At 43.6% G+C, this 17,266-nt stretch overlaps 2 protein-coding genes across 2 annotated transcripts; one reads left to right on the top strand and one right to left on the bottom strand.

Moving 5' to 3' along the window:
* Positions 1-7,388: 7,388 nt before the first annotated feature.
* Positions 7,389-8,946, top strand: LOC118644434. The gene has a single exon (XM_036283010.1). It carries the CDS (start codon positions 8,557-8,559, stop codon positions 8,944-8,946), a length of 390 nt encoding a protein of 129 aa, XP_036138903.1. The 5' UTR covers positions 7,389-8,556.
* A 5,807-nt stretch (positions 8,947-14,753) lies between these two features.
* Positions 14,754-15,413, bottom strand: LOC118644433 (wiskott-Aldrich syndrome protein homolog 1-like). The gene has a single exon (XM_036283008.1). It carries the CDS (start codon positions 15,411-15,413, stop codon positions 14,754-14,756), a length of 660 nt encoding a protein of 219 aa, XP_036138901.1.
* Positions 15,414-17,266: the final 1,853 nt, after the last annotated feature.

The raw sequence follows: 17,266 nt of genomic DNA, 5'->3' as shown, positions 1-17,266 counted from the left end.
ATACTTATAATATTATATTTGACGCGCATGCGCGAGAAAAACCATCCCGTCTAACAACTCTGCGGGGGGGGGGCACGCTTGCATTTGCCGGTAGGCCGCGCTAATATAATAAATTTTACAAGTCAATAACTCGTTAATTATTGCGAAAATGGAAAAACGGTAAAGGACTTTTCTGTTCAGTTTAACGCGCTTTATCTGCTTATAAAATTTGCATAAATCTTTGTGAAACACTCTGTATATAATTATTTAACGTAAATTATTGAACATTGAATATATATCTATATATATAATTATATATATAAATTATTGAATATTGAAAGGAAACCTCAAATCCGGAGACATTATATGTGAATGCATTATCTGCAATAAAAGTAAATGTTTAGTAAAAATGAATTTAATAAATGTGAAGGAGGAAATAAAGAAAGTTACAAAGTATAAAACATTTTTCAACAGCAATAAACTTATTTTTTATTTATATTTTACATGTTAACAAATATCACAGTATTGTGCTAATAAATTCTAGAACTAATTGTAGATTGTACTCTTTCAAACAGAAATATAAAGAATTAAAAAACGAAAAAGACGCAATACATATCATAGTATTGTGCTAATAAATTCTAGAATTAATTGTAGATAATACACTTTCAAACAAAAATATGAAGAATTAAAAAACGAAAAAGACGCAATACATATCACAGTATTGTGCTAATAAATTCTAAAACTAATTGTAGATAATACTCTTTCAAACAGAAATATAAAGAATTAAAACACGAAAAAGACGCATTATATACAGGGTGTTACAAAAGCATCGGATTTGCTTAGGACCATGCGATAGAGAATGAAAAACTAAGAAGAAATGTCTAATACTGTTTTTCGATGTGATAAATAGTTTTGCCTTAATTCATCATTGTAATAAGTCAATTAGCGCGGAGGTACAAGAGAAAGTCAGTGACGGAGAATGCGTGAAGTTGACTCCTGGTTATTAAAAATTAAAAAATGCTTCTAATGCTAATAATTATCAATAAAATTCTTTGGAAGGCTACCAAAATTTTCAATAGAACTATCGGTTACCGAGAAGAAATATTTCCATTTTCACGGGACTTAGAAAATTTTCGAATTTGTATCTTTACTGAAGAAATTTTTTATTCCACAGCTTACAGCTTTGAGTGCTAATATTTATCGATAGAATTCTTCTTCGATAGAATTCTTCTTGTTATAATGTTTTATCGTTTTATAATAAATAAATTTAATTACCATTGAATTTTTTTTTACTTTGGGTGTTTACGATAATGGCTATCCGAGTAATTTTCTCTAGGACCGAAATATATGATAAGTACAGCCATCTACTACCATTATGATTCGTGACAACTCAATGCTGTCTGGTATAGCCAAATCAACATCATGAGCAAGTTGCGAGTTGCGAGTTCCGTGAGTTTGTAGCAGGTAATCTAAAAAGTACGATATAAATATTATAAATAATTTGATTGATTATTACAATTAAAAATACTCTGTTTTTAATGAATTAAGACGAAACTATTGACCGCATCGAAAAATAGTATTAGACATTTCTTCTTAGATTTTCATTCTCTATCGCATGGTGCTAAGCAAATCCAATACTTTTGTAACACCCTGTATAAATATCATTACTTAACGCGATAATGCATTACTATTGTTTTACTTGCAAATGCCAATTTTTTATTTATGCGAAAGCTTTTAGAATGAATGAATTTTTAATCTAAACGTTGAATATCAAACTATAATTTTTTTTTAATTCATGATATTCAGGTAGAGCGTACGTTATTTCATTAAATCTGTCAGTAAAAAATTTTTTGTACGGCGCAAATCAGGTGAGATATTTTTCTCCTCCGCATTACATACCATTACAAAAAATGAATTTCCGTACGATCAAAATAGATATAAAAGACGCACTTAGTAAAAGCATACCATTTCAATCCGGGACGTTAACGGCGACGTTGCACTTTAGACTTAAACGTTAACAAAATTTAAAGTAAAATAAGTCATAAATATGGTACTAGAGAAAGAAGAGAAAGAATATTATAATTCGGCAGACGACCGTGGGGAAGGGATACCGCGACTTTTGTCGATCGCTATATCAGCGCGGACACGGAATCGGGAGTTTTCTCGGTGGATTATTTAGAAAGGCACTTCCTTACTTAAGTAAAAGTAAGGAAGTAAAAGTAAGGAAGTGCCTTTCTAAATAACGCGCGATCGGTAAAGAAGCTTTATAGGCAGATATTAACGTGATAGACGACGTTGGAAATAATACTCCTTTGAAGGAAGCACTCAGAAATCGATTCAAAGAATCTCGAGGAAATTTCAAAAGAAAAGCCAAAGAAAAAATTAAAAACTTAATGAAGAGATCGGGATATAAAATATTGACGAAAAAGAGTTGGCACTTCAGTTTCCCTTCGTTAGTCACGCTAATCGCTTCGTGGCAACAAAGTCAGCATTGCGTAAACGTCGGACGAACAAAAAAAAAGCATCAAAAAGCAGTACGCGAAGGAAAACATCAAAAAGCAGTACACAAAGTAAAAAAGCAGTTAAAAGATTGACGAAGAAAAAAAGTCTCGTTCAGTAAGTGATGAAACTAAAAAGTCGTCTATTACGAAACGTCGTCGTGTTAGTAAGAAGCGTGGAGTATCCGACATATTCTTTTAATCCGCGTCAAAAATCTCAGTGTGTAAAATAAGCATGTCTTTTCTTCACACTCACTCCAGCGAGTGCTTAAAGTGTGAACTCGATCTCTTCTCTTTACCTCCCACACAAATCAGCATAGAGAGTTCGCAATGAATTTATTACAAGTCTGTGACATCTCTCGCGGACGATGCTCCTATAAAATTCGTCATACCCGGCCACGGAGAAGATTACTTGGATCTCACGCATACCATGTTAAGTATTCGACTACGCGTAGACTCCACTCCTCTCGCTGGTGGGCAGAAAAGTACGACATCCAGTGCCAGTACGGACAATGTAGGCCCTGTAAATCATTTGTTACATTCCATGTTTAATCAAATCGACGTATATTTTAATCAGAAACTCGTGTCGCCTCCAAACATCGAGGCACTGTTAAACTATGCTTCACCTGCAAAATCCTCCCACCTAACCGCCTGTCTATGGGACATGGTTCCGGTACACCCTGTTTCATGGACACTCACATAGATTCCGCGGCTCCAAATGCCGCTCTCGTGAGACGATCGCGTTACATTCAGTCAGGATAGGCACTAGATCTCATAAGATATCTTCACTGCGACGTTTTTAATCAGGATAAATTTTTTATTATCGGAGTAAAAGTTAGAATAGAAACGAGAGACTCGTTCGCTCAAAAGATTCTTTCTGTCTAATGAAATATAGTTTTATGTAAAAAATTCGTATTTTGGACGCTAGTCTACTCGTAAAAAAGAGCTAAAATAAGCTCCGGCGTGTTACTCGCGCACGCTAAAATGCTGAGTTTAACTAAAAACCATTGCTAAATATCCTCTCACGAGAGTAGAAGTTAAAACATTTACGTTACACGCGGTCCTCGTAGGAGAATTGATAGATAACGTGATCCTCAGACAACTTCCGAAACGCGTAATTGTCGGTTTTGTAGGTAACAGAGCGTTTAACGACGATAGAAAATTAAACCTGTTTAATTTCAAACACTACGATATAAATTTTTTTTCGTTATACGACGGTGTACAAGTCCCTGGTAAACCTCTACAGCCGAATTTTTCGAAAGACAAGCCGCTCTACGTTGAAGCCTATCATACACTCTTTTCAGGAACTGTATTCACTTTTTGAACGAGGGTAATTCTATAAATAGGGAAGATTATGCCGATAGATACACGCTTTTCGCTTTCAATCTCACTTTAGATTTATCCGCAAATTTTGCCGGCCATTGAAATCTTATGAAATATGGTAGTCTACGATTAGAAGTGCGATTTGCAAAAGCACTTTTCACGACAATTAACTGCATCGTTTATGCTGAGTTTTATAACGTTTTAGAAATTGACTCTTCTCACCAAATTATCCTTAACTTTTCCTATTAGTTTTTTTTCGTTGGATAACATATTTGGCAACATCGCGAACGTAAATTATATCCCCTACTTTTCGACGACTTTTTCTTAAAAATTATACATGAGAATATTCAATTTTAAACGAAATACTGTCGCAGCCACCACGATTGACAATTGACAATTGAGATTACTGGAGTGAAGTGAAAAAATAGTAAATTGCTTAAATATGGATATAGTCATTGACATTCAAGGCTTTCCCAACGCCAAAGAAAAATTTATTTCAAAAGAAACCACCGTTGTCGCGATTAACACTTCGATCATCGGACACTGGATTATGATACTGCCTTGTCCGTTTGACCAATTACCCGAGAGATCAAAATGGCAAAACAATTGGCTTACGCTAAATTACCATGGTATAGAGTAGTTCGACGGTGAAATCAATCCTGAGTATTTCGCAGGGCAACCACGCGAAATTACACGCGGAACCCGTTTCATCTATACTACCCTTATGAAAAAAAACTATTGAGATCCAATAATAACTGTTCAGAAAAACTATTGGCAAATTTTTAGTAGTTTTTTGGCCGACTACTGAGAAAACTATTTGGGACTAAATAGTATTTTTCAATAGTAACTATTCACAAAACTATTAACAAATAGTTTCCTATAAAAAAATACTATTGAGATTCAATAAGTAACTATTCATGAAACTATTGACAGTTACAATGTGAATAGTTACTACTAGAGAATTAGTGGCTTAAATAGAACTCTCCAATAATAACTATTCGCAAGGTTATTGACGAATAGTTACTAATCAGATGTGTTTCAGAATAGTTACTATTGAAAAATTATTGACGAATAGTTACTATTCAGATGTGTTTCAGAATAGTTACTATTGAAAAATTATTGACTTGAAGAGCAATAGTTCTAATCATAACTTTAGCCAAACTGTAGATGTCGAAGAATGGTTTTGCCATTTAGTTCAAAATTAATTATTAAGCAATTATACATTTTTACATCAATGTTTTTCACAAATGAATAATTATAAATAATTTAAGTACAGTAAACGTACGTATTTGTAAAAATAAATAATTACTGAATAATTTTAAATTAAATAATCATTCGTCAACGATCGAGCAAATAAAGTTATTTTATCAAATAGATTTCACCAATATATTAATACATTTTTTCTAATTAATGCTAATCACCAATTATGTGAATAATCAAAAATTGAATATATTATATATTATCTTACAAAGTGGACATTATAAGAATGTCAGAAATAAAATAATTTATTATAGGATATTGTTTTTTATAATTTTGTAGAAAATTTTTCCGCAAGGGAACTGTGTAATAATTTTTTTTGATAATATCATGTTTAATACTATATTAGTACTTTTTCTGAATAGATAAATTACCCAATATTAATAAAACAATATAATAACTATCGTCGTATATTATATAATATATATAATATATAACTTGTCATTTTTTAATAATTACACAGGCACACAAAAAAAAGTGGTTGGTCCGGCAGACTAGACAAGTCAATCCTTATGTATTTCGACCTGCTGAATCCGAATTTAAGGTCAGAATTGCAAAGTTAGCTCGCATTTCCTTAGCTCAAAAAAAAATTTTTTTTTAATGTAGGTCCGGCCGACCAGACTAGTCTATTCTTATGTACTTTAACCCGCTGAACCCAAAACCAAGGTCAGAATTGCTGAATTAGCTTATTTTTTCCTAACCTCAAAAAAAATTTTTTTTCTTATAATGTTGGTCCGGCGGACCAGAATAGTCTACCTTTATGTATTTTGACCCGCTGAATCCAAATTTCAATGCCAGAATTGCTGCATTAGCTCATTTTTTCCTAACCTCAAAAAAAATTTCTTTTTAATTGTGGTGCGGCAGACCAAACTAGTCTATTTTAATGATTTTGATCCGCTGAATCCAAATTCAAGATCAGAATGGCTGAATTGGCTTATTTTTTTCTAACCTCAAAAAACACCTTGTAAAAGCAGTTTGAATCACAAATGTATAATCCGGAACGTGCAGGCTTGCGTAACCACGTTACCTGGGAAAAATTCAATACGTATGACAAGTTTAGCTTTTGTAAATAGTGTAGAAAATTCACTCCTTTTTTTCTATTATATCTTTTTTATTCTCAAAGATTCTGTGCAATGGCTTTCTCTTACGTTTCCTTCCTTTCACAAAGACATCACGTTTGAGCGTCCAGCAGAAATCGGGAGCGTCCCAGATGCGCACAGTAATAAACGGACACAGCAGGATGAGTGAAACGGACACAGTAACAAACGGACACAGACCAAACAAACATAGTAACAAACGGACACAGATCAAATGCGCACAGACCAAACGGACACAGTAACAAACGGACACAGACCAAATGCCCACAGACCAAATGCGCACAGACCAAACAGTAATAAACAGACACTGTAATAAACGGACACAGTAACAAACGGACAGAGTTACAAACGGACACAGTAACAAACGGACACAGTAATAAACGGACACAGTAACAAACGGACACAGTAACAAACGGACACAGACCAAATGCGCACGGACCAAATGCGCACGAACTTACCACATGGATTGCAACTTCTCAGGGCACCCCTACCGACGGGGTGGGTGCGGGAAGAGGGGCGAAACTCCCCTTGTACCCCCCGTGTATATGTGTGTGTGTGTGTGTGTGTGTGCGTGTGTGCAAAGCATTCTCTGCACCACATGGGTTTGCGACTGTGTCCGTTTCGCACTGTGTCCGTTTCACTCAGTCTGCTGTGTCCGTTTATTACTGTGCGCATCTAGGACTCACTCCAGAAATCAGCAATCATATTCACATCCCACTTGCCTTGATATCGATACTGCATCTCCTTGATGTCTTGATGAAATATCTTTCTCCATGTTCTTCACTAAAATCACCTAAATTTTCTGGGAAATAGTCAATATGAGAATCTAAGAAATACAACTTAAGATTCATTAGGCAACCTAGTTTTCTATAGTCTTCCATTATTTCCGCTACCCTTTCTCTGTAATCTTCACTTTTGTGGTTTCCTAGAAAATTTTCCCCGGGTAATGTGGTTACGCAAGCCTGCACGTTCCAGATTATACATTTGTGATCCAAACTGCTTTTACAAAGTGTTTTTTGAGGTTAGGAAAAAATGATTCAATTCAGCAATTCTGACCTTGGATTTGGATTTAGCGGGTCAAAATACATAAAGATAGACTTGTCTGGTCCGCTGGACTAACATTTAAAAAAAAATTTTTTTTGAGGTTAAGAAATGAGAGCTAACTTTGCAATTCTGACCTTGGATTCGGATTCAGCGGGTCAAAATACATAAGGATTGATTAGTCTGGTCCGCCGGACCAACATTAAAAAAAAAATTATTTTTGAAGTTAGGAAATGCAAGCTAACTTTACAATTCTAACCTTGGATTCGGATTCAGCGGGTCGAAATACATAAGGATTGACTAGTCTAGTCCGCCGGATCAACCACTTTTTTTTGTGCCTGTGTTATTGAATCTTCATTGTTCAATAGTTCTATTAATTATAGTTCTATTAATTATAGAAATTCATTCTTTATTAGTATTCTAATTATCAATAGTAACATCACCAATAGTACGCTGCGTAGTTGTACAGCAGTACTATTCCTTAATAGTAACACCAGTAGTAGTCACAGTTGTATGAAACTGATGGTCCAATAGTGTACCATTTGTCAATAATAACACCAGTAGTCAGAATTTATGAAACTATTGGGCCAATAGTATACTATTTGTCAATAGTAACACCACCAGTAGTCATATTTTATGAAACTAATGGATCAATAGTATACTATTTGTCAGTGGTAACTCCCTCAATAATTACAGTTTATGAAACTATTGGATTAATAGTATACTATTCGTCGTATAGCAACACCGCTAAAAGTGTACTCTTCGTCAGTAGTAAACTGTCAAACGTTACTATTAACGTACTATTCAAATCTAATAATTACTATTGAAAGCCCAATAGTTACTGTTGGATCTCAATAGTTTTTTTTCATAAGGGTAGAGGACAAGAAAAGACAAGATACTTGCGTAATCTGCTCTACAGAAACGTATATAACCTGGAAGAATATTCCCCACCATTCAAAAATTTGCCTGATACCGACGAGCACGGTCACCGCTGCAATCATCACGGATTTCGCGCTAACGTTAAATTTCTTTGCGTATTACGCAACGCTTACAAATTAAAACGTTAGTTAAACGAGCAAAACATTCGTCACTCCAAACACGCTAGTCTTTCTAGCACTCATACAGGTAAAAGCCCCGATTAGAAACAAGAAGGAGAAGAAGAAGAAAAACAAGCAGAGAACGTTCAAAGCAAACAAATAAAAATCGAGAAACCGTTATTCGTCGAAGAAAAAAAAATTATCTTTTTGGAACAACGCCAAATAAAAACAACTGCGACTGTATTCAGACAACGCACATTCTTGTTAACTCCAAACTAATACCAATGTCTTCTCAGAGCTGCGATAGTTCGAGTAAATTGTTAAATGCTGAAATTACACAAACGGTTCCTCTCATCCGCCCAGCTTCATCGTATGAATTCGCTGGAAATTGTACGTGCGTTGCATCAGATAAATGCCAAGTATGCGGGAGTCTATCCAGCAGACAGACTATCGAGGATGTGGACGAGGTTGACAGCTATCGTCGCTAACACGGACGCTCATGATCGACCTGGCGAACACTGGGTCGCGTTTTACCTCGACGAACGCGGAACAGGAACATATTTCGATAGCTATGGATCACCGCCCCTGGACATCAGATTCCTCCTACAACTGCGACGAAACTCAATGCAGTATCATTGGAACACCGAACCTCTGCAAGGACTGCTTTCTCAAACTTATGGACAATACTGCTGTTTTTCTATATTTTATGTCTAACGGTTACAATCTTAATCGGTTTCTCAATCTATTTTCTTCTGATTACGAACACAACGATCGAATAATAGTTGAAAATTTTCACAAAATTTTTAATTGTAATAACATAAGAAAATGTGTAAAGCCACAAACATGTTGTCATATGCAATTTTGTATGCCTAGAAAGTAAAATATATAAGAGTCGTAAAGTAACAAATAAACATTCTTATATGTAATTCTTAATTTTTGTTTCTTCTTTCACAAACCCCTCCATAATGCGTAATCATAATTAGTATTAATTATTATACTCAACGCGACGCAAAAGAATAATTACTCTCCAAACATCAGAGACGCGACACGCACAGTCCTGTTTTCTCCTTTAGTTATCTCTTGTCACGACTTTTCCTGACCGGGAAAGCCGCGAGCAAAAAGCAGCGAGACCGATAGGGTAACCGGTACCCCCGATGCCGTGCTTGTCGCGCTCGAATCTCGGCCACACGTTATCACGAGAATTGTTGGGCGCCAGACGCGCTCGACGACGCGTCAATTCGCGAAAATCGATACGCCGAGGTGTCATCGATCCTCGCGCGACAATCTCGACCAGCTCTGCCTAACGGTAGAGGGGCGGGGTGAATCGTAAGGGAGCAGGCGACTGCGGTAACACGAAGTGGTGGACGACACGCCAGAAAATTAGACTCCGAACTTAACAAATAATGAACTTTATTAAAAATAAATGTCAGACAGAAACAATAATCTCACGGGATGCGGCGCTCCGACAATGCGGCGCCACGGCGCGAATTAGACCCAAAAAGAAACGCGAACGATACGCGGGAAGCTCCCGCGGTAGGCACGCGGCCGACAAGGACGGGCGATGGAATCTCCCGCGCACAATGAATTTCGGGCGTTCGCACGTGCCGACACTCCCGGCAACTATAGATCCCGACCGCGTGGCTCACGAGGGTCACAAAGCAATCGCCGGCCGCGGCCGCACTTTACCCCGTCGCGAAACCGGAAGTCCCGTCCACCCGCTACTCACGACGCGATACTCGCTCGCGCGAGGGCTTTGCGGCGCACACGGTCAAGGGGAATCTCCGACGGAACCCGAGCGTCCTCACAACCGTCCTCCCCGTGGCTCGGCGCGTTGGCGTCCCGCCCGCTTGCATCCGATAAATCCCCAATTACTTACGCGAACGTATGACCGCCCTGCGGCCCACGCGAATCACGCACCAACACCAAAAACGGATGCAGAACGGGCCCGGGGACACCTCGCCGGCCGGCAACCGCTCACACTGAATTATCTGGATAGGCCACCTTACCGATAAGGTCCTGGCGACGTCCTCCCTCGTCTCCAGGCTCGTCCCTTTGCCCTGGTTGAGGCCTCGCACAAGCCACACCGATACTTCACCAGGGACACGACACGCAACTTAACGGCTGGACCGCTCGCACGCAAAAGCGGGGTGGATCGCGGTCGATCCCGGATCGACGCCGTGACCCCCTGTCCAGTCATGCGCATTGTTTCCGCGCCGCGACCCAATTGCTGCAAGGCACGCAGTCCTGCGTACGCAGGGACGTGCGCGCCGTAATCCTTCCGGGGGCCTCGCAGGCCCCCGCGAAATCTTCTTTCTCCCGCTGGGCCATTTCCCGAGCCGGGGCAGCGCACGCGGAGACCTCCGGTCCTCGTGAGAGGACTTGACGCCTCCCTCGACGCGTTTGGTCCCATCCGGGCTCCTCCACAGCCCTCCGGGACGTCCCGTCGTGGTGTTGGCGGGCACCGCCGCTTTAGGCTCCGGCCGTGGCTTTCCCGGGCCACGCCGAGTTCCCGTGCGGGCCGCGTGCTCGTCTCTCCCGGGCACCGGTGGCGTCCTTCCTTCTTCCCCGCATCGTCGTCGCTCTCTCTCCTCCTCTCTCGCTCTCTCGCCGCATTCCATCGGAAGACGGCCGCCGCGCAACGAAATCAAAAATATAAAAAATTAATACTACGCTCGCTAGGTCTGTCGCGGTTCCCCATGGAGATCCCCTCTCGCCTCTCGCCTATTTTTCCCGTATGGCGCGAATTCGCAGCCTGTGACGGGGGAGGAACGCTGCTACCCGTGGCAGCTGAGCTACCACGTCACACTCTACACGATAAGAAAAATCAAGAAAATTTCAAACCTATTTTTACTAACCGGCGACAACCTATCCGTTTTTATTTTATTTTATTTCCTCGTGATTATTCAGGATGTTACAAAAGCATCGGATTTGCTTAGCATCATGCGATAGAGAATAAAAATCTAAGAAGAAATGTCTAATACTATTTTTTGATGCGGTAAATAGTTTCGTCTTAATTCATTATTGTAATAAGTCAATAAGAGTGGAGGTACAAGAGAAAGTCAGTGACAAAGAATGCGTGAAGTTGACTCCTTGTTATTAAAAATTTAAAAATGCTTCTAATGCTAATAATTATCGATAAAATTCTTTAGAAGGCTACCAAAATTTTTAATAGAACTGTCGGTTACCAAGAAATATTTCCATTTTGACGAGACTTATAATTAGAAAATTTTCGAATTTGTATCTTCAACTAAAGAAATTTTTTATTCCACAGCTTACAGCTTCGAGTGCTAATAATCATCGATAGAATTCTTCAGGCGGCTACCAGAATTGCCGATTACCGAAAAAAATTTTACCGCTACAGGTCTTACAAAGATTTGTTTATCAGACAAAGTAAGAAAGAAAGTGTCATACATAGAGCAATTAAATGTTTGGAAGCTAATAATGAACACTTTGAGTACTTGTTATAAGAAGTACTTGTTATAATGTTTTATCATTTTATAATAAATAAATTTAATTACTATTGAATTTTTTCTTACTTTGTGTGATAGACAAATCTTTGTAAGACCTATAGCGGTAAAATTTTTTTCGGTAATCGGCAGTTCTGGTAGCCGCCTGAAGAATTCTATCGATGATTATTAGCACTCGAAGCTGTAAGCTGTGGAATAAAAAATTTCTTTAGTTAAAGATCCAAATTTGAAAATTTTCCAAGTCCCGTCAAAATAGAAATATTTCTCGATAACAGACAGTTCTATTGAAAATTTTCGTAGCCTTCTAAAGAATTTTATCGATAATTATTAGCATTAAAAGCATTTTCTAATTTTTAATAACAAGGAGTCAACTTCACGCATTCTCCGTCACTGACTTTCTTCGCGCTTATTGACTTATAATGATAAATTAAGGCGAAACTATTTACCGCATCGAAAAATAGTATTAGACATTTCTTCTTAGATTTTAATTCTCTATCGCATGGTGCTAAGCAAATCCGATGGTTTTGTAACACCCTGTTTATCCCTCTTTAAATTTGTACGCGCCTTTTAAATTTGTCAGGTCTATACGATAAGAAAAATATTAAAAAATTTCTAAGTTTATACGATATTTTATTTACGCCACCCTTTGTCCTTACTTTTTCTTATCCAAAATTTCACGTACCCCTTGCATTCAGATATTTCTTTTACCCCACCTCCTCAGACGCCGGAAAATTTCACATGTTCTCAGCTCCCATTTTACACGACCCCCCTCCGCCTCTGTCTTAACCAAAATCCGATCCGATTTTTTCTCATCCCCTCCCACTCTTCCTCGAGAGAGAGGTTCAGTGGCGCACAGTACAATTGGACACGTTGCAATTGCCCACCGTGCTATTAGACACGAAACATTGCGCACCGTTCAATTGGACACCGTTCGATTGGACACCGTTTGATTGGACACAGTTCAATTGGACACAGTTCGATTGGACACCGTTCGATTGGAGACCGTTCGATTGGACACCGTTTGATTGCGCACCATTCGATTGCACACCGTTCAATTGCACACTGCTCAGTTGCGCACCGTTCAATTGCACACCGTTCAATTGCACACTGTCCAGTTGCACACCATTCAATTGCACACCGTTCAATGAAACGCATATTAAATATTCATACATTATGGCTGCGTTTACAATGTGTTAGGGCATGGGTTAGCGACTTGGACGGGATGGGTGCGGGAGTGGGGGCCGAAGGCCCCCCTTGCACCCTCCCCCCCGCGCGCGCGCGCGAGTGTGTGTGTATGTGAAGCATTTACTGTACCACATGGATTTGCGACTTAAATGGTGTGCAATTGAACAGTGTGCAATTAAACGATGTGCAATTGAACCGTGCGCAATCAAACGGTGTCCAATCGAACGGTGTCCAATCGAACTGTGTCCAATCGAACGGTGTCCAATCGAACGATGTCCAATCAAACGGTGTCCAATCGAGCTAAGTCCAATCGAACGGTGTCCAATCGAACTGTGTCCAAACGAACTGTGTGCAATTGAACGCTGCGCAATTGAACGGTGTGCAATGTTTCATGTCTAATAGCACGGTGGGCAATTGTAACGTGTCCAATTATACTGTGTGCAAATGAAAGTCTCTCTTCCTCGGAATCCTTCTCGCGATCCCCACTTTCATTCTTACGCGCGTAAGTACGGTGCAGGCCAATCAGCACTTTGGGTGAATATAGTGTGAGCCAATCAAAACTCCTGAATCGTAGATTAGATTACATCCACTTACTAATCTGTAGTCAATCAGAAGCTAGAAAAACCGTCTAACCCCCTCCCCTCCCCCTACTTAAGCCACGTCTTCGGCGCCAGAGTAGACGGAGTGGGGGTTTGTTTTGCACCATAGCTTTCCATACTATTCACTCGGCATAGAAGACTAGAGCTTCACACGTAGAATAATAGAAAAATATTGCGCAATGTTTGGTACGTTTGTTTAACATAAAAAGGTCCGCATGTGGTACAAATTTTACTCGACGTGAAGCCTTTGCTGGAATAACTCGCGGAATCACTAATGATTGAAAATTCGTCTTTATCGCTTATCATATCCTCATCGGGATTTTCAAAATCATTGTCCATGTAACGTTTTTGTCGTCAAAAACAATCATGATGCCTTCGGTTGTCAGCAGCCATATTCACAATACTTAGATACGATTCGCACATCGTAAGCATCGCACCGATTGTGGTACTTCACGCTTCCCGACCAATTATATTGTAACGGTTCACCTTTCCCGATCGCCTCGGACAGGCTCGCCGGATTCCAGGATTCGGGAGAAGGGGAGAAACCAACTTGCGTATACCGATCTCAGATTAACAGTCTTTTATTGTAATGCTTATTCTATTTTACATATTCCTTATGCTACCTTAGGTACTACTTATTCTACGCGGGTATGTACAGCTTAACCTAGTGTCGTCGGTCGGACGGGAGGGCAGGGCGGCCAAGTAACCGGCCCCGTTGAGGATGACAGGGATGGCCGAATGCCGGCAAGAACAGGGCAGCAGAACGGCCAGGTGGCCTGCTCCGTCGGCGGATACAAGGATAGCCGAATGCCGGCAAGAACCGGGCGGCAGAACGGCCAGGTGACCTGCTCCGTCGGCGGATACAAGGATAGCCGAATGCCGGCAAGAACCGGGCGGCAGAACGGCCAGGTGGCCTGCTCCGTCGGCGTGACAAGGATAGCCGAAAGCCGGCAAGAACCGGGCGGCAGAGCGGCCAGGTGGCCTGCTCCGTCGGCGGATACAAGGATAGTCGAATGCCGGCGAGAACCGGGCGTCGGAGTGATCCGGAGACCTACTCAGTCGACAGGATGGGACTGGGGCTCGATCCCGATCGAGCTCGGCTTTTATACCCGTCGGGGCGATCCTCACGCGCTCCCAGCAGCGTGGTGGGATCGGTTCCCGACGGGGGATACTAGACTTTCGGGAGGGGCGTCCGTAGACGCCGAGTCCCGTGGTGGGGCGGATGGTCAGCCCGGGACTTAGTGACACATTGTCACATCACCCCCCCTTTTTAGGGGGAAGGGGAAGGCGCGGGTGGCAATGGCCGGATTGCCCGGGGCTGACCCCGGCGATCGAAGCGGATTATCCATCGATCGCCGGTGTCAGTAACTCTGTATTTTCGGCGCACCACGGCGGCGTGGAATGGCACCGCCACCACCCTCCCGTTCGGTAAGGCCACGCGCACCGGGGGGGTGTACCTCACCGGCGGTGCCGGGTTGGCTCCCTTCGGGAGGGGCGGCGCGGACCGGACAGTGCGATAGCCGTGGTGTGCCGGCGCTGGTGGCGGCGTGGTGGGCGGCGTAATGGCCGCGAGGGGTCTGAGCGGCGCGGCGCGATGTGGTGCGGGCGGTGGAGGGGCGGGGGGCGTGGAAGGGGGCGCGGGGGGAGCCTTGGCGGCGTATCCCTCGGGGAGCTTCCTTCGAGTCCGGCGTCCCCTGGGTGGTGGTGGGGGGAGTTGGGCGAGGAGACTCGCCTTCCGCCGTTGGTCGGCGTCGGACCGTTGGATGGAAGTCCCCCGACGAGGCACCTTCCGCTCCCTGGGTGGTGGTGGTGGCGGTGTGGGCTCCTTCGGCCGCCTCTTCCACGCCGTGCCCTCGTCCCTCTCGTCGTCGCTGGAGCTCGAGATGGGGCTCCCGAAGAGCTCGCGTTCGCGCTCCTTTCGGTCTCCCATTCTGGAAAGCGATGCAAATGAGGGCGCGGGCCGCTCTTATATAGTGGCGCGGGGCATCTGGCTAGCACAGGCGGGGGTTGCGTGAGTGGGGGATGATTCTTAGGGCGGGTTTCATGCCTCTTGGGTTTGTTCGATACTTATCTTTTCCACGGGGGTCGTCCTCTCACTCGTCGGCCGGTGTTTCTTCTTTGTCTGAGTCGGCGTTCCCCTCTCCGTCGGTGTCGGTCTCTCCCTCCGTTTCGCCGGTGTCCTCTCGTTGATCTGGCTTGAGGTCCTGGACGTGTATGTGGCGATGCCACTTTCCTTGGGCATCCCTCAGGTCCATTACCACGGGACTGTGGATGCGTCGTACTTCCATTGGGCCACGGAACTTTGGCGCCAGCTTGGCGTTAAACGCGCTTTCGCGGTTGGACAGTGGTCGATCGCGTTTCCATACTTTTTCTCCGATCTTCGGTCGCCACTCGCGCCGTCGCAGGTTATAGTGGTGTTCCTGCGCCTGGTACGCTCGGGCGAGGTGCACCCTGGCTACCTCGTAGGCGTCTCGTAGAGCCTGGTGCCTGTCCTCCGGGCGCAGTTTCTCCGGCTGTCGGCGGTCCTCGGAGTGGGGCCGTGCCAACTCTCGACCATGCACAAGAAAGGCAGGCGAGTATCCGGTGGCCGCATGCGTCGCCGTGTTTAGTGCGAACTGTAGGGCCTCGATGTGCTGGTCCCAGTTTCGGTGGCGGTCTCCGACGTATTGTGATACCATTGTCTTTATGGTTCGGTTGTCCCGCTCCACGGGGTTGCAGTGCGGTGCATACACTGGGGAGGTGCTCAACCCCGAGGTCCGCGAGGAGCCGTCGGAAGGGCCGCGAGGTAAACTGTGTGCCGTTATCGGAGATCAAGCGCTGGGGGCACCCGTGGCGGTAGATGATCCTCCTGGTGATCTCACGAGTCACGGCGGTCGCTGTGGCTTGTCGGAGGGGCACCAGTTCGATCCACTTGCTGAATCGGTCCTGAGCCGTCAGGAGCCAGGTGTGGCCGCGCCCGGACCGGGGCAGCGGGCCCACTAAGTCTATTGACACTTGCTGCCAAGGTGCGTTTACTGGGGTGGCGTGCAGGTGGCCGGCCGACTTTTGTTGGCGGACTTTGTGTGCCTGGCAGGTGGGGCACTGCCGAACGTAGCGGGCGATGTCTCGAAACATCCCGGGCCAGTAATATAGCCGAGCCACCCGGGCGATGGTTTTCGCCACTCCCAAGTGTCCCGCGGTGGGCTCGTCGTGGAGTCGCCTTAACACCTCCCGTCGTCGTTCTCGCGGCAGGCACTCTTTCCACTGGTCCTCGGCCGGTGTCTCGCTAAAGTTCAGGTCGTGCAACAGGTGACGGTACAGGCGGTCATTGCGGAGCGTGTAGTCGGGAAACTCTTCGGGGTGGTCGGTGACTCCGCGTTTTATTCGTGCGTACCATGGGCAGCCCGGCCCGTGGATGGCCCCCACTTGTGGCGTCCGGGAGAGAGCATCGGCCACGTGATTCTGGCTTCCCCGCCGATATCGTATTTCGAAATCGTGTTGCTGTAACTCGAAGAGCCATCGCCCCAGTCGGCCGGTGGGAGACTCCATCTGCTGCAGCCATTTTAGCGCTTGATGGTCGGTAAGCACAGTAAATCGATACCCTTCGAGGTAGTCGCGCATCCGGCGGATTCCCCAGACCACCGCCAGGCATTCCAGCTCCGTAGCGCTGTAATTTGCCTCTGCTTTATTCAGGGTCCGGCTGGCGTAGGCAATGACCCGTTCCCCCTGGCCGTGGTCCTGTGTTAGCACGGCGCCCAGCCCGTGAGTGCTGGCGTCGGTCTGCAAGAGGAAAAGCCTGGTGAA

This window comes from Monomorium pharaonis, chromosome 2, assembly GCF_013373865.1.
Source record: "Monomorium pharaonis isolate MP-MQ-018 chromosome 2, ASM1337386v2, whole genome shotgun sequence".
NCBI classification, from domain to species: Eukaryota; Metazoa; Arthropoda; class Insecta; order Hymenoptera; family Formicidae; genus Monomorium; species Monomorium pharaonis.
The sequence above is the reverse complement of the archived record's forward strand: the minus strand, read 5'-3'. Positions and strand labels throughout refer to the sequence as shown.

Bases quoted from the DNA above. Each gene is read 5' to 3' on its own strand.
- LOC118644434 (XM_036283010.1), top strand. From the start codon at position 8,557: ATGCTGAAATTACACAAACGGTTCCTCTCATCCGCCCAGCTTCATCGT.
- LOC118644433 (XM_036283008.1), bottom strand. From the start codon at position 15,413: ATGGGAGACCGAAAGGAGCGCGAACGCGAGCTCTTCGGGAGCCCCATC.